General features: G+C 40.0%; 1 protein-coding gene across 2 annotated transcripts; it reads left to right on the top strand.

Annotated features, from left to right (window-relative positions):
- Positions 1-14,486: 14,486 nt before the first annotated feature.
- Positions 14,487-25,677, top strand: CYP2R1 (cytochrome P450 family 2 subfamily R member 1). Of its 2 annotated transcripts, none has more exons than XM_019754490.2 (5): positions 14,487-14,840; positions 20,344-20,485; positions 22,798-23,430; positions 24,020-24,349; positions 25,362-25,677. In XM_019754490.2, the coding sequence occupies exons 1-5, from the start codon at positions 14,502-14,504 to the stop codon at positions 25,535-25,537; spliced, it is 1,620 nt and encodes a 539-aa protein (XP_019610049.2). In that variant the 5' UTR covers positions 14,487-14,501; the 3' UTR covers positions 25,538-25,677. The 2 variants fall into 2 exon arrangements, with proteins under 2 accessions (XP_019610049.2, XP_074192140.1); XM_074336039.1 differs by lacking the exon at positions 14,487-14,840 and adding an exon at positions 15,153-15,289.
- The last annotated feature ends 1,307 nt before the right edge of the window (positions 25,678-26,984 follow it).

The raw sequence follows: 26,984 nt of genomic DNA, 5'->3' as shown, positions 1-26,984 counted from the left end.
ACTAGCACACACAATATGAAAAATCAAGGAAATATGGCATCTCAAAAAAGAAGATAGTAAGTCTCCAGCAATCAAGCTCAAAGGCATTAGAATATTCTGATCTAATAAAAATTCAAAGTAGCAGTTGTGAAGAAATTCCATGAGGTACAAGAAAACTCAGAAAGGCAGTGAAATCAGGAATAAAATATATGAACAAAATGAGTTCTTTTTTAAGGAGATTGAATATACGAGGTTTGATAATTACGTTCATGAACTCATCCTAGAAAAAGTGCTACATACCTCATTGCTGAATATCACTACAGTCATCTTCGAAGTACTCCCCTTGGGAAGCTATTCACTGACACCAGCGCCTAGTCCACTCTTCAAAGCAATTTTGGAACTCTTTTTCTGGAATGGCCGTTGGAGCTGTTGTCGTTTTTCTCTTGATGTCCTAAATGTCATCAAAATGTCTTCCTTTCAGTATATCCTTTATCTTTGGGTAAAGAAAGAAGTCATCAGGGGCCAGATCAGGTGAGTAGGGAGGGTGTTCCAATACATTTATTTGTTTACTGGCTAAAACTCCCTTTTTTGTTGTTGATTGGTGAACTCTTTCGGGACCATTTTTGCACACTGCTTTCTCATGCCAAGATTTTCAGCTAAGATTTTTCTAACTGTTTCTCTATCAATGTTTACTTGGTCTGCTATGCTTCTCCACAGTCAGCTGATGATTTTGTTGCACAATTTGATGAATTTTTGCAATATTTTCATCAGTTCTTCTCATTACTGGCTGCCCTGGCCTCCCTTCATCAGTGACGCGTTCTCTCCCCTCAGAAAAACATTGAATCTATTTGCATACTGCCGTTTTCTTCATGGCATTATCCCCATAAACTTGGGGATAACATGTCCATGATTTCATTTCCACTCTTGCCAAGTTTAACAAGAAATTTAATGTTTGTTCATTGCTCTAATTCAAGTTCAGACATTCTCGCGATGGCACAAAAAAACGTGCAACAACAATAATGAACGCCACTCAGCAAGACATCACCACATGTCAATATGAACACAGCTGTGAGACACTGATATACGAAGGTTATGAAATCTTATGGAGCTGTTTGTACAGGGCTGCCGATGTCAGTGCATGTGGAAAGTTCGCAAACTTAATTGTCAGATCTTCATGTGTGTATGCAAAAGGAATCTGGAGGTGAAGAATTTAATAAATTAGATAAAGAATGCACAATAAATTAGATAAAGAAAGCATCTGTGGCAGGGCCAACCAGATGGTAGAAAGAATAAGTGACATGGAGGGTAGGAATTTTGAAATAACACATAAGAAATAAAAGAACAGAGATTTAAAAAGAGCAAAGAAAGCCTACATGATCTGTGGGAAGCCATCAAAAAGGCAAATATTAGAATAATCAGGGTTCCAGAGGGAGAAAGAGGCAGAGAGTTTATTTAAAGAAATAACAGCTTAGAACTTCCCAAACCTGGGAAAGACTTGGAGATACAAGGCCATAAAGCTAATCAGTCACCCTATTATCTCAATGCAAAAAGATTTTCTCCAATATATATTATAATGAAACTGTCAAAAATCAATAATAAAGAAAGAATCTTAGAGCTTCTTAGAGAATTAGTTGAGGTACACATGTAAATGATTCAGCAAAGAGAGGAAGTCTCCCCCCAGTTAAAGAGAAAATTAGATGAAGTTGGGATACTTTTGCTGAAACACACAACAAAATCCTGTAGAGTGATTGCTGAACTGAGACCTTGAGAAAGGTCTTAAGAAAGCCAGCTTTGATGAAGACATCCCGCTGTAATGCAGTCACCATCAGTGTCTTCTTTCCCTCCAGTTCTTATTTGTTATGATGCTCACCCATTTTCACCAGCTGTAGAGATGACATCATTGGTTTCATATATATATATATATATATATATATATATATATATATATATATATATATATCTCCAGGGAAAAATAAGGATGTAACTTACAAAGGAAGCCCTATTCAGTAATCATCAAATTTCTGAACAGAAAGTCTACAAGCTAAAAGAGAGTGGAATGACATATTCAAAGCATTGAAAGATGAAAATTGCCAGGCAAGAATAATTCACCTGGCAAAGTTATCCTTCAGGTTTGAAAGAGAAATAAAAGCTTTCCCAAAAAAAGCTGGAGTTCACCACTACCAGATATGCCTTGCAAGAAATGCTGAAAGGCGTCCTCAATGCTGAAATGAAAAAGCAATACTCAGTGATATTAAAGTACACAACACAATGATAATTGTAAAAAATATACAGACTAAGAAAACTGTTTTAAGCACTCAACTATAGTAAAAGTTTGAAGGAAAAGATTAGTAAAAATAACTATATTATTACAAATTGTTAACAAACACACAAATAAAATGAGGTAAATTGTTACATCAGTAACAAAAAAAAGAGGAGTAAAAGGGTGGAGCCATTATAGGTGACTAAATATAAGTTGCTATCAGCCTAAAATGGACTATTTTGTTGATAAAATGTGTTGTATAAGCCCCACAGAAATTGCAAAGCAAAAACCTAGAGCAGATCCACCAAGAGGGGGAGGGAGAGGGGGAGGGGGAGGGGGAGAAAGAAAGAAAGAGAGAGAGAGAGAAAGAAAGAAATGAAATGAAATGAAAGAAGGAAAGAAGGAAAGAAAATAAAGGGGAAATAGAGCATACAGAAAATATCCAATTTACAAAGGTAAGCAGAAACAGAGAGAAAAAGAAACAATGGAAATACAAGACAACCAGAGTGGCTGAATAGATAAAAAAGATAATACCCAACTATATACTGCCTACAGGAGACCCACTTGAGCCTTAAGGACACATATAGAATCAAAGTGAGAGAATGGAAAAAGATTCCATGCAAGTGAAACCAAAGGAAAGCAAAGTTAGCTATACTTATATCAGACAAAATAGACTTAAACTAAAAATGGTAACAAGCAACAAGGAGGGTCATTATATAATAAAGGGGTCAATTCATCAGGAAGATATATCATAAATACACGCCCAACATTGGAGCACCAAATATATTAAGCAGATACTAACAGATATGAAAGGAGAAATAGACAACATTACAATAATAGTAGGGGACTTCAATACCCCACTTTCAACAATGGATAGGTAATCCAGACAGAAAATCAACAAGGAAATGATGGACTTGAAACAAACATTGCACTAAGTGGACCAACAAACATCTATAGAACATTTCATCCAACAGCATCAGAATACAGAGTCCAAAATTAAACCCTCACATATATGGTCAACTAATATCTGGTAATGGAGCCAAGAACATCAACGGGGAAAAGACAGTCTCTTCAACAAATAGTGTTGGGCCTTATTTCACAATATATTCAAAAATAATCTGAAAGGAATAACTATATACATTTTAAACAATTTTTGTTCTTTTTGAAAATTTAGTACCATTACCACAGGAACACACACACACACACACACACACACACACACACACACACCATTTACAGAGACAAAATAAGTGGCTTAACTTTGATTTTAAATTCATGTGTAAGTACTAAGCAATCACTAGATTCATAGCTGAGAGCTTATTGTAAAGTTCTGAAATTGGGTAATATATCAAGTAGCCGAAATGTATTTTTTTCAAAGTTTTCATTTCCCCTCGGATAATAGTTACTGTAAATTTGTATTTCAGTGCTTAGCTTAAAATACTGTTTTGGGATCAATCCATGTGTGAGCAAGACAATATTTTTTTTTTTAAGCCTGGCCCTTCCTCTATCTTGGCAGAATTTGAAGATTTCTAATTAACTGGAGTGTTCCAAACTGCACAGAGATTATAGTTTTTGAAGGAGGGAGCCAAAAGTCTTCTATCAAAGGGCCTATTGAGAAAGAAAGTAGAAAGAAAATGAAATGGTTGCTAGCCTACTGTATATTAGGATATTATCAGAGAAAACGATGGCACTTGTCCCTGGGGAGCCGACGAATCCATGTAGCAGAGTACACAAAAGGAGATTCCTCTTAGTGATCTGGCAGTTATTAGAAAAAATAAATCCAGTTCTTTTCCTTTGTGTTTCCTTCACGCTTACCTACTGCTATACTCACCACATTTCTGACATCAGATGTGTGGGGTTTCCTCTGCCAAACGATTTTCTGTGACAAAAGCTAGTTGTCCCACAATTTAACTCAATTCTGATGTTATTTATCTGCAGGCCGTGTCAGATTCTTGTGGGACTGTTTGGGGCTCAGTCCCACAAGACTGATCCCACCCCACTTCAAATGCCAATCACAAGTGGAAGGTCCCCAGTCCAACTTGGTTGCAAATCAGTTTCTCCAAACCCCCTCCCCAGGTTTAATTAACTTGCTAGAGTTACCAGTTTATTAAGGGATATGATAAGAGATGAGCAACCAGATGAAAAGATACACAGGGCAAGGAAACCATAATGCCCTTCCCTGAGGCAGTTGTCATGTGAGACAAATGCTCATTCTTCCCACGACCCCTCTTTGCTTTTAGACCTATAACTAGACTCAAGTCTCAGCAGGTCCCTAAAGATGAGGTACAAAGTGTGACCCATGAGGAGGTGTGCTACACTCCAAAAGAACTACTGGAGTTTTCTATTTTCTATAAGCAGAAATCTGAGGAATGTGCATGGGAATGGATATTAGGAGTATGGGATAATGATGGAAGGAACAAAAAGTTGGACCAGGCAAAATTTATTGATATAGGCTCACGAAGCAAGGATTCTGCATTTAGTGTTGCAGTTTAGGTAGTTAGAAAAAGCTGTAATAGTTTATTTGGCTGAAACATGGACCAAAAGATGGCCTACCATGAGCACCATGGTTTAATGTAGAGGAAGGGATTCAGAGGCTTAAGGAGACTGGAATTTTAGAGAGAATTTGTCATTTAAGACCTCACACTGGGACTGTCTAGATGATGTACCTCTCACCAACACTGTGAGAAATAAATTTGTGAGGGGAGTCTTAGCATTCCTGAAGAGCTCTGTGATCGCTCTTTTCTATAGATCAGACCTTACAGTGGAAGCCGCAGCCATGCAATTAGAAAACCTAAATGCAATGGGAGTAATTGGATCCCAGGGTGGCAGAGGCCAAGTCATAACACTCACTGCCAAGGGCAACATGGACACGGTTACCGTGAAGCCCAGCAGAATAATCTGACTCACACAGACCTGTGGTATAGCCGAGTTAATCACAGGGTTGCCAGAAGTGAAATAGATAGGAAGCCTACTAAATTCTTGATCTGCGTAAGCAGAAAAGTTCTAGGTCAAGTGAATGAAACTCTAACTTGAATCATAAAAACAGTCATAGACCCTCAGTGACTTCCCAGATTTGAGCCAGATTAGAGACCCAGAGCCCTTTGAGTGAAGGGGAAATCCCCTTGATGAAGGACCCTGGTACATCACCAGAAATTTATACTGTAATCTTTCTCCCAGCCTTCCCCAAAGGGACCTATGATCTTTTACCAGCATAACTATACACTGGGAAAAAGTAAACAATCAGATCTTTCAGGGACTACTGGATATTGGCCCTGAACTGACACTCCTTCCAGGAGACCTGAAACATCACTGTGGCCCTCCAACAGAGTGGCCTTATGGAAGTCAGGTGATCAATGGAGTTTTAGCTCAGGTGCATCTCACAGTGGGGATAGCGGGTCCCTGAACCCATCCTGTGGTTATTTCCCCGTTTTTAGAATTCATAATTGGAACAGATATATTTAGCAGCTAGCGGAAGCCTCCCACTGGTTTCCTGAACTATGGAGTGAGGGCTATTATGGTGGGAAAGGCCAAATGAAAGCCATTAGAATTGCGTCTACCTAAGAAAATAGTAAATCAAAAGCAATACCACATGTTTGGAGGGATTACAGAGATTAGTGCCAACACCGAGGATTTGAAAGATACAGGAGTGGTGGTTACCACATATCCCTATTCAGCTTTCCTATTTGAACTGTGCAAAAGACAGATGGATCTTGGAGAATGACAGTGGGTTATGGTAAGCTTAACCAGTGGTAACTCCAGCTGCTGTCGCTGTACCATCTTCTCCCACCCTCAGACACCTGCACTCCCGATTCTTGGGCCTTTGGACTCAGGTTTACACCATAGGCTCTCCTGTTTTTCAGGCCTTCAGACTCAGACTAACTGACACCACCAGCTTTCCTGGTTCTCTGCTTTGCAAATGGCAGATCATGGGTCTTCTTGGCCTCCATTATCAAAGAGTTAATTTCTATAATAAATTTCTTTTTGTGTATCTGTATCTATAGCTATAGCTACAGCTATGTCATATTGGCTCTGTTTCTCTAGAGAAACCCGACTAATAAATTGAACAATTCTACATTTGGATATCTACATCCAGGAAATTATCTCAAACATAGAGAATCCTGTTTGAAGGAAGAGGTTCATTATAACACTACACAGAATTTTAGTACAAGAAAATGCAGGGAAATTTTGAAAGTTTGACTATAAACCTAATTGTAAGATGGTATTCTAAAGACATCAATACATAAATACGATGCACCCAAATTAAAATTCGAGACCAAAAATGAGATACTTTTCTCCTAAGAACTGTTAAACGTAAACTCAGGAATAATATTCCCAATTTGTCTAAATCTAAAAATCAACATTACGCAATCCCACCATAGGCTTTTTACTAAAATACGTTAGTCAACAGACTTCTCTGTTTTCTGCCGTATTTGCTAAAACACCTCATTCTCTGGGGCAATAGTTGTGCTCAAAAGAAAATATAATCAGGTCTTTCAGGACAAAATTGATTGTAATGAATGATATGACAATACATAACTTTCCCAGAGACAGTAATGAGTGAGAACTTCAAGTTTTGTAGCAGAAATTATGTATTTACCCATTTATTTCAGAGTAAACCCTAACATTTCCTAAATAATTAAATAAAGTAAAAGAGACAAACATGTCATACCAGCAGAAAAGTTCTCAACTCAATTTATTCTGTGTTGATAAACCTGCTTAAACAAATCCCTCCGTTTTACTCAAATTAGAACTCAAACTCTGTGAACTGACTTTGGATCGGAGTATCTCCTATTCTCAAATCTTAGGTTTAATTCACTCTCACTCAGTCAAGGCAGCCTGAGAAAATGGAAAGAGCAAAGCCCCAAGAATCAGCATAACGTGTTCTTGTTCCTGTCACCAACACAGTGTGTGACCTTGAGCAAGTCATCGTCTACTCACGGCCTCCGCTTCCACATCTGTAAAACGTAGCTTGAATGGGACTGAATACTTCCGAATGTTCCTTCCAATTCTGAAATCCTCTAAAGTTACTATAAAATTTTTTTTTAAGTTACTATAAACTTTGTGCCAAGTAAACCATACACTATTTTTCTTTAATACCAGGTCACTTTCTGCTTTCCTCAAGTGTAGCCAAGAGGTGCAAGGATATGTCACTGCAGTGTGAGGCATAATCAGGAAATGACTGCTCCAACCCCCGGATAGGAGTAAGTGATCCTAAGAAGAGACAGGAAAAGGAGGAAGAAGCACTCTGTCCTCCATCAGGAGAGTTTATTCCTGCTTCTTTAAAGACCAACACTTGTATCTGGGCCCTTGCTTCTCTGAGAATAAGTTCTCTGCAGATGGCACGATGCTTGCTGTAGACAAACCCTTTCCAATGTGAATGCCTGATTAATAAACTTAGAGGCAAAACTTGTCTTCCACGGGAGCCTGCAAATGGTGCGAAACACTCTCCCCAGAGGACCCTGTAAGGAGGAGTCTTGACAGAGGAGACTTCCCCAGGAATATCCAGCCAATCATTCAGCATGGATTTCAGGTCTTTGGTGCACCTAACAATGCCTCAGGGTGTTGAGATTCAAGAGAAAAATAACACAGGACTCCTACCATCCAGAAACCCAGTCATTCCCTTTAAATAACTAATAAAAAAAGAGAAAGTACTGAAAGGTGACGCTGATTTGAGTGATAAGGAGTGTGAAGGCTGGAGAGTCTCAAGTGTGGAGGCCATTATGACCCAGAACTTTTGGCTGAGGCTCCCCAGTGAAGGTAGTCTGAGCAGGTGTGGGATGGGATGATTTGGGGGTAGTTAGAAAGCAGGAAGCTGGTATTCCTGTGGGAAGCCTCCTGCAGGCCCAGAAAATTGTCCACTCCCTACCTCACGCTCACAGTGCTGCTCTCCGAAACCAAAGATAATAACTGTTCTGTGCCACTAGCCACATCAAATGTCCCTTCTGAAGACTAGAAGATATTTTTTAGTTTGTTGGGAGAAAAAAGAGCTGAACATGACAGCCCAAGATGCAGTGGGATAGACCAGGTTGGTCACTGTGAGAGGCAGACAAGTTCCATAAAAGACATCAAACAATTGCTCAAGTTATGCTCCACAGTGATTAAAATTCTCTTTCGGCTCAGAAGCAAAGGAAAGATAACTCTCTTCTTGTGTCCTCTGAGAGTACTGATCTATACAATCAGGGAAAGAAGGGCCAGGCATGCACACTGCATCAGCAAGCCACTGCCATGTGGCTTCCTGTCATCGTCATTGTCCCTCATCTTACTGTCAGGAAATTAGGGCTGTTTTCTACATAAGTGAAGTTAATCCTTCAAGTTCTAGGAGTCTTCTTTGTGTTTTAGAAAGTTAGCCAAATCTTCCAAATATACACTATACACTTTCCCTGCACTCTTAAGTTAGAATGTTCTTAAAATAACTTTAGTCTTCATTGATGAGAATGTTCAATCAATTTAATCTACTGTTTGCTTCTACAAAGTTTCAGCTTTTGGAAGCACAATGTAAGAATGTTTATCAAAATCATTTGCAAAACAACAGTAAGTTGGCTTCAAATTGGGACTCAAGTGCTTCTCTGAGTAATAGTCACAAAATTTAAAGAAGGGACTTTGTGGGGTGGCCGGTTCACTCATTGGTTAGAGGATGGTGCTGGTAGCACCACGTTTGCCAGTTCAATCCCCACATGGGCCACTGTGAGCTGCCCCTTCCTTAAAAAATAAAGAAATAAGTAAGTAAATAAATAAATAAATAAATAAATAAATAAATAAAATAAAGAAGGGACTTTGTTGCCTCCACTTTCCTTTTCTTCCTACTTGGCACTCAGTGTCCCATAGGGGACCAGTAGCTTGAGGAGAATTTCAGTAAAACTGGCCTTGAGCATGATCCTGGGAAGATAAGTCCCTGGGTATAAGCTGGTTCTATGGCCCAGACTGCAAGTTCTGACCCTCAACACTGGTCACATTACCTGTGTTATACATGTTTATGGAACTGTTCTTTACTTCGGAAACTTAACTTTGTAATGATATATCCATTTTTGATTATTTGATTGATATTTGCATCCCCCAATAGACTGCAAATCCCAGGAAAGTGGAGGCCATGACGGGTTTAGCTACCACCACACCCCCGGCTCCTGGTCTACTAGGTGCTGAATAATTTTGTGATAAGGGACTGAAAGAACACATGACAAGTCCAGAGCCCAGATTTCTGGTTCCACTGGTGCTGTCTTGTGTGATCTTGGACAGAGCATTACACCTCCTCTGAGTCTGATACCACATTTGGAAGAGGGTCTTCCACAAGATGGCCACAAAGTGTTCTTCCACATTAGGCCTCTACTCTATTTAAATATGGGGAAAGGATAGAAGATGTCATGATTGGAGGATGGTCCACGAGGGAGATGAAGGAGAGGCAGTGGCCGGGGTGGTCAGCTGAGCATCCCCAGCAAATGTCAGGAATGACACCTGGGAGAAATGTGATCTCTCTATAGCCATCTAGACTTTGGAAAAATTGTGAAGGGAAAGAGGTTTTTCAATGAAATCCTCCTTTTCCTTTCTGCATCCCTTTCTCAAATCCTACCATGTACCACCATCATTATTACCATGCCAGAAACTCCAAGAAATCAGTGTTATCTCATTCTGTCCTGCCTCTAACAAAATGTTGGAATAAACTCATTTACATATAAGAGCAGTTTTAAGAACTTCCTATCACTGCACTCCCCTGTCATCAGGGTTTGCAATTTCCAGCTCAGCCTGTTTGTGGGAAGGTTTAACTCAATTAATTGATAAAGACTGAACTTCAGGCAAGTTGGGGACTTTTTAGTGAACAAAGGGAAGCTTTCATAAGTCTCCTCAAATCCCACCCAGAGGCCCCACTGATCTGACAGCCCTACCTCAATGCCTGGCTCTTAGGAGAGCCAAGGAAATCCAGGTGTGTAATCTCAGTTCCTGTATACCATGTGCTCATCAAAATTATCATTTGGGTACCCTACCTCCCAGGATCAGGACTATGGTGAGGTAAGTGAGGCATTTACCTCAGCAACAAAATTTAAGGTGACACCAAAAAGCTCAGTAATGAAAGTAATATTCTAATGTAACACTTTAAAATCAAAATTAATGCAAAAATTTATGATGAACAAGATATTGAATTTTTAATAAGCCAAGATCAGTATTGCTATTTTTCTTTTACCTCAGGCTACAATTTGGCTTGGTTGGGCACTTCTGATTCTCACTTCCTCCCATTCTGATGAAATACAACTGTGAGTGTACACAACAGAATGTGCAAATGAGGCACATTTTTGCTGGTTGCATCACTGTGTCCTGGGGGAGGACTGTCTGGTGAGCACCCAGGGCTCTGGCCAGGGTAGCAGGGAACCCTGGAGACACTCTCATTGTAGGGATGGAGTCCTAGAGAGCAGTTTCCAGGTTCTTGGCCTCACCAGAAGGTGGAAAGGTGCTGGCTCGGTTATTAGATGGCCGTCATCTGTAGCCATTGGCCATCAGCTATAACCTGTTGGCCATCAGCTATTACCAGTTGGCCATTAGCCACTATTGTTTTGTATATAACTGCCTTGGCTACCTAGCAAGCGGGGATTGCTGGGGATTGCGGATGGTGCGGGTGCTACTTCCTGAGTCTCCCCCAGCCGCCACTGAGACTGGTGCAGGAAGATGCCTTGTTGGGGTACTGGCGGATGTTCACTTCTTATGTCTCGACAAGCCGCCATTGAGAATATAGTGGTATGAACACCCTATCCATGGCTCTGTTGTTGTTCCTTTTCGGCCTCACCATATCCTGCGTTCACCTGCCAGGAGCGGGAGCTGAGTCCCTGCATTACACTCATCTGACACTGGTTTGCAGAACCAGCCCTGGAGGGACTGTTCCCAAAGGCCAAGAAAGAGGTTCTTGCTTCAACACAGCAATGCTGTCCTCTGTTGAAGCCATTGCTGTTCTGCACACAGACATGTCAGACATGTACAGGTTGTCATGTTTCTCCAGGTACCCATCCCACCCGCATACTAAAGTCAGGAACCCTGCCATGAAACAGTGAAATTCTTCATTTCCTGTCCCACCAAACTTCCCCGTCATGATAAACTCCATAGACAAACATTGCAGTTTTCTATCACTTAAGGAGCAAATGCAGTGAGCTGTTTCTCTTTGAGAGACCTTGATAAATTGTGACAGGGAAGGATCTGTATTCTGAGAAACTTTTAGCGATTCCTGAGGACCTGCCCCAGAGGTAAGGAGGAAGGATCTCATCAACGCTGTTGTTAAGTCAGGCTGCTGTTAGGGTTCCAGCTCTCCGCTGCTGCTGTAGCCAGGAGGAGAATGCCTAAGAAGGAATGTTCCTTAATTTAAGTGAATGGCAGGATATTTTTGGAATGGAAATAAATCCTTTTTGAATATGAATGATGAAAGGCGGCCACTCTTGAACCGAGTACCAATATTGCAGAACAGCTGTGGCCAGATCAGAAACTGCAGGCCTGATGATGTTGGGGCTGCCAGGCAGGCTTCCAGAAAGTGATATTCCTCCGGCATCATTGTGCCCCACGGCAGTCCCAATATCCGTCCTCGGTTATCTCCGCTGGCCTTTGATAAGACTTTGAGGACTAAGTCTAGCAATAATCTCTAAACATTATTTTTCCATTTTACTAGAAGATTCTTGATGAATAAGAATGTTAAAGTATCTCTAAAGATAATGTATCTCTAAAGATAAATCAGGCATTTGTAGTAGGCAATAGAAAGATATTTCATGGCTGACGATCCTGTGAAACAAACCCTGTTTCAATAGGTTGGATGTCAACATACCGGAGAATGAGCTCAAACTAGATAGCAAAACGCTAAGCTTAACTAAATGACTGATTTCCTCTCCAGTGTGTTTGCATCAGAGCTATAGAAAGCGAGAGACTGGAAACATTCTCAGAGGACAGGGCTTGTTTATATATGGGGGATTTTGCTCTTGGTATTCCCTCTTTGGAATATTTTCCCCCAGATTTCCTTCATGTTTCTTTCCTGTAGTAGAGAAAATAACGCCTTCCTCTACCCCACAGTCTGCATCCCAATTCCCAGAACCTGTAAACGTGTTAGGTTTCATGGCAAGAGGAAACAAATTTGCAGATGGAATTAAGGTTGCTAAATAGCTGACTTGGAGATGGAGAGATTATCCTGGATTATCCAGGTGGGCCCAATGTAATCACAAGGATCCTTATAAGGGGAAGAGGGAGGCAGGTGAGAGAATTGGAGAGATACAGTGTGAGTACAACTCAGCCTGTCATTCTGGCTTGGAAGGTGGAGGAATGGGGATCCAAGTCAAGGAATGTGGGCAGCCTCTAAAGCGGGAAAAGGCAAAAAAATGGATGCTTCCCTATAGCCTCTAGAAGGAATGAAGCCATATCAATGCCTAGCTGTTAGCCAGGAAGACCCACTTTGGGCTTCTGAGCTCAAGAACCATAAGATAATAAATTTGTGTTGTTTTAAGCCACTGTTTGTGGTAATTTATTACAGCAGCAGTAGGAAACAATTACACCTCATCATTTGATCTAAGTTCAAATGTCATCTATAAGACTTTTTGACATCTCTCACCTGCTAAATTATTTCAACATGCTCAGGCATTCTCTATAACACTTTTATTTTCATTTGCTTATGATTATTTAAAATTATTTTATTCACGTATTTATTCCTCCTTCCTCTCACAAGAATATAAATTCTAGGAGGGTAGGGACTTTGTTGCTTTTTTCACCTATGCATCTCCATTGCTTAGGATACCACTACATGGTAGGCATTCAATAAATATTTGTTGTATAAATGAGCATTAAGCTAATGAGGTCCATAATAGCACTCTTGTCACTGCTGAATCACAAGTAGGGCAGCTGTTAGAAGAGTCCGATGTTTGGTAGGTCCTGTGGTGTTGCAAGTGACTGCCCAATAGAAAACAAGAATAGAGAATGAAATCTTACCATTTGCAACAACATGGATGGACCTAGAGAACACTATGTTAAGTGAAATAAGTCAGACAGAGAAAGACAAATACCATATGATCTCACTTATAAGTGGAATCTGAAGAAAACAATAAATGAATAAACTAATCAGAAACAGTCTCAGAGACAGAGGAAAAACTGAGGGTTGCTAGATGGGAGGGGGGTGGGGATGAGGGGGAAGGTGCGGCGATTAGAAAGCACAGTCAGTAACTCAAGATTGCCATGGGGTTACAAAAGTCAATTTGGGGAATGTAATCAATAATGTTGTAAAGATTTTGTAGGGTATCCAATGGACTCCTGTCTCATTAGGGAGACCACCTCAGGGATGATGTAGATGCCTGATCACTGCACTGTACACCTGAAGCTGAACAATAATGAATGTCAACTACAATTATTTATATATATATATATATATATATATATATATATATATATATAAATATATATATATATATATATTTACAAGAAGCGGAGTATAGCATTAGGAATAGAGACAGTGGAAACGTAACGGCTGTGTACAATGTCAGAGGGACACTGGATGGGGGAGGAGGGTTGTCACTGTGTGAAGGATATAAATGATAAATGTCTATTACATTGTTTTGTGCACCTGAAACTAATTTAAAAATGTTAAAAATAATAAATAAATCAAAAGTAAATTTAAAAAAAAGAAAACAAGAATACAAACAGAACTAGCAAATAGGCAATCAGTTGCTAAGTTTTAGGTAGTGGAGGAAGAAAACTTGAATAGTAAGTACTATCCCAGGGCAACTGAAGACCAGAGTCCTCTGTGATTGCCAAGAAGTAACGAGTTTGGGAAGACCAGAGAGGAGAGAAAACACATGGGATTAACTCAGGTTACATAAGTATTGGGTAACCACAGGGGTCATACGCAAAAATGCCTCGAAACATGAGGAAACAACATAGTATGAGTAGTAAGACTGTGTTCTTTTTATATTGATGGATCGATTCTCCAATGGAAATTCTAAAGATTATCATGTTCAGCTAAGACTGCAGTGTGGATAAACTCTCCGGGTTTCCTAGTCTGAAATCCGTACACCTACTTAGTTCCTAAAAAGACAGTCAAAAACTGGGGGCTGCCAGGGAGGCCTGATCTGCCTAGCCCAGTGAGGGAGGCTGTGCTGACACGTCCTCGATAGCCTGTTGTCAACACCCTGGAAAAAGTCTCCAGAATCAGTGCCCCGCCGAGCTGGCCCTCTTCCAGTCTCCCCACAGCGGACTCTGAGCCGGGTAAAGAGACTTAACTGTCCCCAGGGACAGGGAGTGCCCTACACTCAGCCATCCAATGGCCCTGATCCTGGGGCGGGACCTCGGAGCACCGGGCCAATGGAAGTGCAGCAGGACAAGGGGGAGCTCCTGGTCTCAGGGCTACGGAGGTTCGCAGGCCCAGGCCCAGGCCATGTGGGACCATCGCGGAGCTGAGGCGTGGGCGGCGGCGCTGGGCGGCGCGGTCCTCTTGCTGCTCTTCGCGCTGGGGGTCCGCCAGCTGCTGAAACAGAGGCGACCGACGGGCTTCCCCCCGGGGCCGTCGGGGCTGCCATTTATAGGCAACATCTACTCGCTGGCCGCCTCTGCCGAGCTCCCCCATGTCTACATGAGAAAGCAGAGCCAGGTGTACGGCGAGGTACAGCCCGACGGGCCGCAGGCAGGGAGGGCCAGGGCATTCCTCCCGGGTGGGCAGACTGCCGCTCCCGGAGCTGTCGGGACGCCTCTCCCAGTATTTGGGACTTGGAGAGAAACACGTTTCCTGGGTTAGGAGGATAAGTGTTTGAGGCCGCGCCCCCGCCCGGGGAGCCCCGACCTACCAGGACGCCCACCCGCCCGCCGCTCCGCGAGATCCTAGAGGATTCTCCCGCGCCTGCGCAGTGGGTCTCGGGGCGCCTGCGGGCGCCGAGGTGGGGCTCCCCATCTTGCTCAGTGGGGCCCCGGGCCTGAACCGGCCGCTACGTCGGGGCTACCGGCGCTACCCTCGGGGATGATGCTGGGCCCAGTTTCTCGGCTCCGCGTCCGTGAGGTTCCAACCACGGCTTCCAGGGCAAAGTGGGCGTCCGAATCCTAGAACTGAGTTAATAGGTAATAGGAGGTTCTTGGATGTTTGCATTTGAGGAAAGCTGGTCTAGGCGTTTGCTGTGAGGCTTAGAAAGCACCCGTGAACACGGCCCTGGCCGAGATGTGGGCTCTGGTAAATGACTGTGAAAGAGCGAATGAATTAATGAGTAAACACGATTGCGAGGTCCTATAGCGCAGAGTGAGCAGTGTCGTCGTGACAGGCCAGGGGCATCCGCATAGCAAACCCTGAGACTGCGCCTGGTGTGGGCCAGTCTCCCTTCCAATATGTACTCGGTTAAACTCACAACAGCCCAGGGGTAGGTCCTCTGGTCCTCCCATTTTACAGAGGAAGAAACTGCACCCAGAAAAGCCCAATGACTTGCAGACAGCCATACCGTTGCTAATTGCAGGGGGAAAGGCCAGAACACAAGTTGTGTTTGGAAGGGTGTCCTGCCCTCGAAGGAGACAGAAGTTTCCAGAGCACTGGCACTGACGGAGCTCACCTGTTTTGTTTTGAGTCCGTTCATTTATGTGCCACAACAAACCAGGCTCTTGCCAGGTGCTGGCGATGAAGAGTGCAGAAGGCAGACACAGTACACTTTCAGGGAGTTACAGCCTAGTAAGTGAGAAAATTATCAACCACAAACTGTGGTCAGTGGTTTGAAGGAAAAATACAGCAGGGCTGTTTGGCATTGTATTTCAGGTTGGTACTTAAATACTTATTTAAACCAGTTTTCACAAGAATTATTTTAGATTTTTGCAGCTCTCTAGTGGTTTACATTGTTAAAGGGAATCTGGACTCAGATAAAGCAAATACATATAATTTTTAGGTTTTCTTTTCCATCTTTCAGTTCTCCAGGATTTGAGTGTATTTCCATTATTTCCATTCTGGTGTGTTGGTACAAAGCATCATAATATTGTAGAGAAATAGCAAAAGCATGAAACTAGAGGTTGAGTCCTCTTTCATCAGATAAAACTTGACCTTTACTTATCTGAATCTAAAATTTTTGTCATATGTGTAATGAGAATAATAATAACTGAAAACAAGTGCTACTCAAGTGTTATTGGTTATTAATTACAGAACAATTTATTAGGCCTACAAATTAAAAAGTATTTTAAACCAATTTTATGAACTGGTGTCTTGCAGAATAGGAAATTGTTTTTCATATATAAATATGAAAGGAATGCTGTATTTACAATGAACATTCTTCTCTGGAAGGGGGTAATCTAAGTCTCGAATCGTAATAGATTACAAATTAGAAACTTGCTGGAAAACTGTCATCTTGGGAGAGGTAGATTTGGTTCAGTGGATTTAAGAATTTGGCATCGGTTTATTGCTGGTAGAGCTATTTGAGGCAAACCATGTTTTTTTACAAAGTTTCTTTACTGGTGGTGGAAAATTGAACTGTGTTATTAGGTGCAAGAGGGGTAAAGGAAAAAGAGAAAGGAGCAAAAATGAAAAGGATGTGTGCATTGAAGAGTAGATACTGTTTGCCTGACTCTGCCTTAGACTTAAGTTGAAAACCACCTAACATATTAACTCTTTAAACTATGGCAGCATTTGATCTTTATCTTAGTTGTGAAACACCCCTAAAATCTCCCATTTTCTTAGTGGCATTTCCAATTCTGACAGTCTTGAAGTTAGTATAAATTGTTAATACACTATATAGGTATAATATACTCTACCTTTTTTGGAGTGAGAGGAGACTATTCTCTCCTGTCTGGAAGATTGTGGAAAGTTGTTTATAGGGCTTATTTGTAAATAGAATCTTATTTTTGTACTTCCTTATTTTATAATTTGGAGATGTCTGCTCACAGAATAAAACCTGGACTTGAAAATTGCTTATGAGAAATGACAATCATTTTAAGTGACACCTACTTTTATGGAGTCTGTGAATTCAATTGTCCTTTATAATTTTTGAAAGAAGACAACCAGTCCTCAGGTCTCACACATTTGTTTTAAAGGCAATCTTAAATAGAAATGTACCACATCAAGAATTACCATCTCCTTGGAGATTCACTCTGAATGTACTGTAAGCTTCTGCAGTGATTTTAAACTTAATTCAAATTTCAAGAAGCATTCCCTAGCTAGTAAAGCTAGTACAGGTGCTTTTTACAGATTATTTTCAGGTAATGCATGTAAGGATAATAAAATAATTAAGGCAAGTGGAGTTGACAACATATTTATAAAGTAAGCTTTTTTTTGAGACCTTTATGCAAGGCACTGAACAAGATTTTATTGAGGGTTCAAAGATAAAAGAAATAAAAATCATTGATTCTAAGGAGTTTATTATTTAGCAGTCAAACAAGACAAGAATATGAATGTTTTTGGTTCAAGGTAGTAGATGCTAGTTCAAACAAAGGTTTCCCCAGTTTTACCCTTAAAGAGAGGAACATCTCAAACTTTTGAGTAAAGGTGACTTGTATAAAAACTTCCTCAAGCCATGGCTCCTCCTTGGTTTTTGTAATCCCTAGTGTCCCCAGCCTGACAGTTTACCCTGAAATATGATTCCCATTTGTTCTTCATATTAACACAACTTTCAATCCCATGGTCTTTTACCATTCCTTCTGAAATCATCAATCTGTTTTTTTCCTGCATCAGGACCACTAATGCCTTCATTTTATTATCTCTGTTGTGATATTGTGATTTATAACAAGAAATATATATATATTTGGTCTTTAGTCCCTTTTCTGGGACATTGCTCCTAAAACCCTTAGAATTTCTTAAAGGTGATAAAGGCGTTTTTTGTTATTCATAACAAGCCCCTTTCACCTATACCTGAGTTTATGTTAATGAGGTAATTTTTGGAAAGTCCCAAAGAATGGGAGCTTGTTTTCAGGAGAACCAATCAGGAATAGAAGGTTGGAACTTTCCGTCCTAACCGCTACCTCCTTACCTCTAGGGAGGAGAGAGGTTTAATCAGTCGCCAGTGATTCAATTGATCATGCCTAGGTAATAAAGCCTCCATAAAGATCCCTGAATTACAGGGTTCAGAGAGCTTCCATGTTGGTGACCAAGTGGACGTGAGCGGAGAGTAGCATGGCTGGAGAGGGCATGGAAGCTTCACACCCCTCTTCCCATACCGTGCCCTATGCATCTTTTCATAGTGCTGTTCCTGAGTTATGTCCTTGTGTAATACCAGCAATCTAGTAAGCAAAATATTTTCCAAGGAGGAGTTTGTAGGAACCTATGATTTGCAGCCTGTTGGTGAGAAGCACAGGTAACAACCTGGCCTTGTGATTGGCATCTGAAGTGGGGGGAAACTCTTGTGGCACTGAGCCCTCAACCTGTGGAATCCAGCGCTATCTTCAGGTAGATAGTGCCAGAACGGAGTTAAATCAGACACCCAGCCAGTGTTCCATAATTGCTTGATGTGTGGAAAACCCAGAAGTGGAGTAGAGTATTGAAAGTAGAGAAGATACATAGGAGGAGGAATTTTTCCGTTATATCTGCTAAAATTACACTTCTAAGGAAAGACTTTCTTTTAAGACCCTTCCATCACTGCTTTGGGAACTGAAAGAGTCCCACCTTTGCTCAGCTGAACTCTCCCACTGCCACTTTTAACTAATACCACTGCCTGTGGCAGGCAGTCCATGCTCCTGTCCCCAAGGTTCTGGATGTACCTACTGCTCAGTTGGCATAGCCCATCCTTGTGTGAAGACTCCATTGCTCAGTTAGTTGATTCTGTCACTCCTTGGCTGTCTTCATCACTATGGCAGCTGTAGCTACTTCTGTTGAACTTGTGTCCTCCCAAGCCTCCTGTTTTTTTCCTAGGTAGTATGAACCATGGCTAAACCATGCTCTCTACTTCTGCACAGAGATGAAGCTTGGCTCAGTATTTTGGCTCTAAAAAGCTCTCAGCCAACCCCCCGAGAGGATGGGGAAAACAATCTTTGCGTCCCACTGATAAGGTAGCATTGTTCCCTCACTGGACTCAGCCCTTATGGGACTAGGTCGAGTAGACTGTAAGAGGTATGACATTGTAAGTAAAACAGGTGAAGCACATGAGACGCTCCAGCAAACGTAGCATGGATAGTCTGTCCTGCTTTCCCCTCAGCTGAGGGTAAGTCACCTGTGCCTATGTGGTGAATGCTGTTAAAAGGAGACAGTAGGCTCAAAATGGAGTCACTTGTGCTGAACTCCATGTCAGCAAACCAAGACTTAATACCTAACCTAACTGCAGTTTCAACCTCCTCCAGGACTGGAACTTCACTTAGACAACCTGAAATTACCTACCTGGTCAGCACTAGTTAGGTAATCTGCCCCATAGGTCCCTTCCTTCCCCTAAGTAGAGTGACCTTGCCTGAAACAATGCATTCTTTGCTAATAATTTCCATTTCTCTCTCCTTCTCTGCCTTTAAAACCTTTCACTCTTTGGAGCATCTTTCTACTTGCTAGATGGGATGCTGCCCAATTCATTCAATAAAGCCAGTTAGATCTTCAAATTTACTCAGCTGAATTTTTGTTATTTAACAGTGCCTTTCTTGCAAGGTCATATTCCCTTAGGGCCCTCTCTGTTAGCTTCATGGACTTCAGGGACCCAAATACAAATCAGCCTAGTTATAATATGTTTATACTTTGAAGTTGTCTCTCAGGCCTTTGACAATCTCCTTGTCTACCTAAGCGTGGAGTAATAAATGATATATACATGGGGCAGCTTCCCAGTCATCTTGGAAATAAAAATAAATTTTCTGATATCACTGAATGTTTTGAGTGGGAACAAATCTTAAAAGAGCATCTAAATCAAGTACCGTGTTTTCTACGGCAAACCTGAGACCCAAAAATATTAAGGGTTCTGCACAGAGTCCTACATATGGTTAATGGTAAAGCTTAAACTAGAACCCAGGCCTTCTGAGCCCAGTACTTTTTCCATTATATGTCTTCATAATGAAATCATAGTGTTTGGTGTGCCTTGTAGAGAGAAGGCACTGTAAACATTGTCAGTTGTGTAATAAGTGCCTACATTTTCAGGAAAGTAACAAATATTGGGAGAACTGGGCTTTACATGTGGATTTCTATGGTTGTAGTTCTCCATATATTTTGTCATTTAAATTTTGTTTGTCTTTTCTTCTCAAAGATCTTCAGTTTAGATCTTGGAGGTATATCAACTGTGGTTCTAAATGGCTATGAAGTAGTAAAGGAATGCCTTGTTCATCAAAGTGAAATTTTTGCAGACAGACCATGCCTTCCTTTATTTATGAAGATGACAAAAATGGGAGGTAAGTTCACTTTGACCTATTTAATGATCTAAATGATTTGAAATCATATTTCTTATTTTGTGTAAATTTTTTTAAAAATTGTATATTGAGTTGGATTCTATTGTACTGATTAACAGGAAAGTATGTATTAATTAATTAATTAATTAATTAAGGCTGCAGACCCTAATGTTTGAGGACTTTTCAGGCTGCATTACACTCGTATTTTAGACCAGTACATGCTAATTTTACTGTTGTAATTCAGTGCTAATAAAAGTTGTAAATAATGTTTTAAAGAATTAGCACTTAATAGTATCTGCAGGTTTTGTGAAACAAGTTAGGAATACACATGTATGCGTATACACTTGAATCAGAAGTGCCTTTTGAAGCCATTCTTGAGTACTTGGTGACATTTTTATTTTTTTGTTTATAAGATTATAGAACCTGAAGTAACTGTTCTTTATTAATCAATATGATATGTAAATGAAGAATTGTGGTATTTGTGTGAAGGACTAAGATTCTATATAGTATTGATGATTCCATATTCAACAAGAGAGAAAGGCTGAAACTTAACAGAATTGTTGAGAAGAAAGCAGCAACAGAAAGTCTGAAATAGAATGCTGAAGTCAGATACAATGGTTTTGATAATAGTATACAAGTTTTTACAACAATGATGTCCAATTCTCCAATTTAATGAGAACTTCACACTTAATTTCAAAGAAAAATTTAACAATATCTTGCTTATATAGGCTAAAAAGATACTGATTGAAAAGAAAAAACAAAAACCATATAGGTATTACGTCACAAAGCACATCAACTAGTACAAAGAAAACACCAGTTTTTAAGGCCAAAATCTTAGGCCAGAGTATAATGGTACTTGAAAACAGTAATATAAATAAAAAGAAAATCTCTAGCCTATGAATTAATCTTCTAAATAATAATTAGGCAAAAGAAGAAATTATACCACAATTATAATAGAAGACCTTTTAAAGAAGTTATGAAAAGGAAAGATGACGTGATCAGAGTACTATTTGAGGCAAAGTATATATTATGTATTTTTCAAAGCTATAAATTTATAGTTTAGACTATTTTTATTATAAAGAAAGATAAAATAAGCATTCACCTTAAGATTTTCAAAAACCTGTAAGAGAAAAATAAGTAGACAACTATATGTGTTTTAAGATACATATACATTGAACTTGGAACTCAGATGTCAGAGTGACCATTAGCCCGCTGTTTGGGAAAAGTTGCCCAAGCTTGGCCAGTGCAGGATTATAACAAGGCTCCGCTGTACTTTCTTGACATGTGCCCATGTTCTTACACTTCCCAAGGGCTTGCTCTCATCTCAGTGCCTTTGCATTAGTGGTTCCCTCCGGCAGGAGTGATCTTTCCCCACATACCTGCTTGTCTTAGTCTCTTATCTCTCCTGTGCGTCACCTTCTCAGTGAGACTTTCCCTGACCACCCTCTCTCTCCTTCCTTGCTATATAATTTATTTATGCATTTGCCTCTCCTTACTGGTATATTAAGGTCCATAAGAGTAGGGATCTTTGCCCCCTTTTTTCACTGATATATCTGTGACACTTAGAACACAGGTGCTCCATAAATATACCTCTTTTTGTGTACCTTCCTATCTGGGCATGTATCTCATTTATGAGGGCTCCACCCTCTATGACCTCATTACCTCCCAAAGGCCCGCCTCCTAATATCATTACACTGGGGGTCAGGCTTCAACATATGAATTTTGTGGGGGATGCAGACATTCAGTCCATGGTGTTCTCCTTTTGGCTTGAGTATTTCCACTATATTGACACCTCATTCAGCCCACCCTTGCCTCTACCAGCGTTATCTTGTTAGGTAACATATGCCTTTAACAGTAGAACATTTGTATTCTAAAATCTAATCTCTTAAAGCAGAAAATTTCTAATCCTAGAAGTATGATTTTCAGGTATTTGTTCAGTCCAAAATATAATTTTGCCCATAGAAATGCAGTCATTTGTCTTTTGTAAATTAGGCTTGTAGTAAAAATTGGATAATAAAGTCACCAGGGCCTAGTTCTCCCAGATTGAATTACACAAGATTTTCCAGTTTCTTGTGGTTGGAGAATTATGGGCCTTTTCTGCCTGTCCCAGATGAGAAGTAGACAAGCTTTATATGTTTATAATATTCTATGGCTAATGAGTAGTGGAGAACAGGGCTTATCCACGGGGTCTAATTTTACTTTTATAGAAAGATACTTTGGAGAAGAATGATTAACCATCTTTTTTCTTCATAGCCTTTTCAGCTCTTAGATACAGGGATGTAGGAATGATAAACATTTTTAATTTTTTTTTTCAGGCTTACTTAATTCCAGATATGGCCGAGGATGGGCTGATCACAGAAGATTAGCTGTAAACAGCTTCCGCTATTTTGGATATGGCCAAAAGTCTTTTGAATCTAAAATCTTAGAAGAAACCAAATTTTTCATTGATGCTGTTGAAACATACAAAGGTAGACCTTTTGACTTTAAACAATTAATAACAAATGCTGTTTCAAACATAACCAACCTGATCATTTTTGGAGAACGATTCACTTATGAAGACACTGATTTTCAGCACATGATTGAGTTATTTAGTGAAAATGTGGAACTTGCTGCCAGTGCCTCAGTCTTCCTGTATAATGCCTTTCCATGGATTGGCATCTTACCTTTTGGAAAACATCAACAGCTGTTTAGAAATGCAGCTGTGGTCTATGATTTTCTCTCCAGGCTTATTGAAAAAGCTTCTGTGAACAGAAAGCCTCAGTTACCTCAGCATTTTGTTGATGCTTATTTAGATGAGATGGATCAAGGTAAAAATGACCCATCATCTACTTTCTCCAAAGAAAACCTAATTTTCTCCGTGGGAGAGCTCATCATTGCTGGAACCGAAACTACAACCAATGTGCTACGGTGGGCAATTCTTTTCATGGCCCTTTATCCTAACATTCAAGGTGAGGATTCTCTTGATCTCAACGTCTGTCCTTACATTTAAGGCTCACACATGTCTTAGAGTCTTTGGCCATGTACAAAGCATTTCATTTAGGAATTCCTGCTGTGCTAGCCAAGAAGAAAAATGTTTCATATTTATAAAGAGTTTTCAAATCTTTTATCTCAATTCATGTGGAAACCTCAGAAATAGGTCTTATAAATGCCTATTTTATAAATGAGGAAAAGGGCTAAGTGGCTGACATGCCCACGCTCAGCCAATGGAAGTGGCAGAGCTGGGACCTGACCTGTGATGGTTTTAATTCAAGTTTTATGCTATTTTCCTTGCTGAATGTGAGATGTTATTCCAATTCTAGTTTTGTTTGTTTTTTATTTTTATTACTTTTATTGTGTTTTTCGCAACATAGTTACTCAGAGCATTGGCTACTGGTAGTACAAGATACATGGCATATATTTAAATAGAGTTCCCAGATAATGAAAAATCCTAATCTCGGTGTACCTTACAGGTTATCCTTTGTTTTATCCCAAAGGGAAATTACTTTAGATATAATGTTTAAGCATTGCATAATAACTTGAACACTTTTTCTCTAACAGGACAAGTTCAGAAGGAGATTGATTTAATTATGGGACCCAGTGGGAAGCCTTCTTGGGACAACAAATGCAAAATGCCTTATACTGAGGCAGTTTTGCATGAAGTTTTAAGATTCTGTAATGTAGTGCCATTAGGGATTTTCCATGCAACCTCTGAAGATGCAACTGTACGTGGTTATTCCATTCCTAAAGGCACAACAGTAATTACAAATCTTTATTCTGTACACTTTGATGAAAAGTACTGGAGAGACCCAGAAATATTCTGTCCCGAGCGATTTCTGGACAGCAGTGGATATTTTTCCAAGAAGGAAGCTTTGGTTCCGTTTTCCCTAGGTGAGAGAATTTTCACAAGGGCATAACTTTAGGACAAAGTTTAATGATAATGATGATTCATCACTATAACGTCTTAATCTGAAGCATTCTGTTGTAGAATTTAATATTTCAACTCTGAAAACAAAGCATTGATTTGCAAAGCATTACAGCAGAGAACAGTTTAATTAGAGGTCATTAACACCTGTTTCTACTCAAAGTAAAGAAGCCTTAGTTTAATAACTAGGAGAAACTGTTGAAAAGCTCTGGCTTCTTCTGAAACTTTTTTGCGTGTGGATTTTGGCTTGTAATCAAAACTCCTAGAGCTAGGAGGTCAATAACAAGTAGCTTGAGAAACTGAGACCTAGGGAGCAGAATGACATAAGTTGATGTGAAACTAGAATCTAGCTCTCTTGGCTCCCTGTTTATTATGCCTCATCTCCAAAAATATTTCTTCTGCTGTGAAAAAATACACAAATCACAAGACCCATGGAAGATGAACTAGAAACTCTTCCTTTCATTGGGGAAGGGTACACAGTTGTCAGTTGAAATGAAATGACCCTCTCTTCAATCTATACAACAAAACGTCACACTTCAAATTATCAGTGGATCTCATGGAATACCTTAGGCTCTGATGTAATATGCTAGGGAAGTGGGGGATGGACTAAGAAGTTTACAAAAGTCCATGATTTGACAAAAGAGATAAAGAAATGGGTTCTGGGAGATGAAAGGACAGTTTCTATGGAGTTAAGAAAATTCTTTAATAAGAATAACTTCTTCTAACTTTCTTTAAATTCCAGATTTCCTAAATGGCACCCACATACCGTGTTTCTCCAAAAAGAAAAACCTAACCGGAAAATACGCCCTAGCGTGATTTTTCAGGATGACATCCCCTGAACATAAGCCCTAATGCGTCTTTTGGAGCAAAAATTAATATAACACCCGGTCTTATTTTCGGGGAAACACTGTATCAGACATCACTTTTGGTAATTATTGTGAATTTTAAAAAATTATTGCATATGTTTTTCCTGTTTAGGAAGAAGACATTGTCTTGGAGAACAGCTGGCTCGGATGGAAATGTTCCTGTTTTTTACAGCATTACTTCAGCGGTTTCACTTGCATTTCCCACATGAACTGGTTCCAGATTTGAAGCCCAGATTAGGCATGACATTGCAACCCCAGCCCTACCTCATCTGTGTGGAAAGACGCTGAAAGTCCAAGGATGTTTTGTGGAACAAGACTGTATGTTTGCCTCACCCCTGAACCTCATTTAATCTACTCAGTGTGTGTTTTTGGACAAAAGTCACAACATCATAAAGGCAAATTAACACAGATGTGTCTTTAAAAACAATACTAAGGCAATAATAGGCATCAGCTATAATTTTTTTTCAAGCTTTTATGACTTCTAAGATAGAATTATCTGTTGAGGAAAACAAAGGTGCAAATGATAGGCGTTGCGTAAGATACTAAGATTTGTCATGGATGCCTTAAGCAGAACCTGACTTTTCAGCCTGTTGTTGGGTACCAGGTACCCCTCATCCCTTCTTGACTCCATCTCGCTGCTGTCCTGGGGGCTTTGCTTCCAAATGTCAGTGCCAGCTGCCTTCCGATCAGGTATTGTCATTAATAGTTTGTGTGGTACTAGTCCAGTTTGATAAAGAGCTAAAGAAGAAATTAGAACCCAAATAAATGAGTTTGGACTTCAGAGATATTTTAGACATGGTGGCAGATGACAGAAGAACTATATATATTTAACGTACAACCTGCCAGTGCTTTCAAATCTTGCTCCCTCCTATGTCTTCATAAGCATTGCATCACTCTTCCTACAGACGAGGGTCCCTATCACCCCTGAGTATCCGTCACCAAAGGAGCAGTTCAATAGATAGGAAATTATAATAATGTATTTAAAATACAAATGACATGTAACAATTAATTCTTTGTAGGCACAGACATTTTCCCTAGTACCACTTTTTCCCAAAACCAGTCACAGGGCTTAAAGATTAAATTCTTTTACCTTTCAAAGTTCTCTAGGCATTTCCTCAGATTACTGTTATTTTTCTGAAGTTAATACTATTCAAATAAAAAAACCATGCTTCAGAGCCAGAATAACTGTATAAATTGGGACACTTCAGAGTGATAGGCTTCTATTAATAATTATGCCAGGAAAACTAGTGTAAACTGTGACTGTCCTGATCAAATTGGTATGTATGTTCACCCATTTATAGTTTTTTTTTAAAAAAAAATATTATTTCTTCTAAAATTATACATTAAGGGTTCATGCTCTTGAACTTGGCCCATAAATAGTTGCAGCCTCAGAGTAAATGCACATAAGCAGTGACTTCTGTTAAGACTATGATTTAACGTTAGTTTGACTTCATCTGTTGAATATTTTCAAGTTTCTGTGTGATAAATCAGGAGTCTGCATTTCTGATATAGTAAGATGTTTCTGGTTGCAAGGGGGGAAAAATCCTGTGCAAATTTACTTAAGTAATAAAAAAAAAAATGTGGAGGTAGTGTGGCAGTGTTAGGGTAGGTATGACTAAGGTGGTCCCTGGTGCAATCAAAGATCCTATTTCTTCAAAGCCCTCAATTTTGCTTTCAGATGGTATCAGTTTTATCTAAAGGCTGGCTCATGGAAGAACATGTGCTTTGCTCACCT

The sequence above is a fragment of the Rhinolophus sinicus genome, linkage group LG06, assembly GCF_036562045.2.
Source record: "Rhinolophus sinicus isolate RSC01 linkage group LG06, ASM3656204v1, whole genome shotgun sequence".
NCBI lineage: Eukaryota > Metazoa > Chordata > Mammalia > Chiroptera > Rhinolophidae > Rhinolophus > Rhinolophus sinicus.
This window is presented reverse-complemented; position numbering and strand designations above follow the sequence as displayed.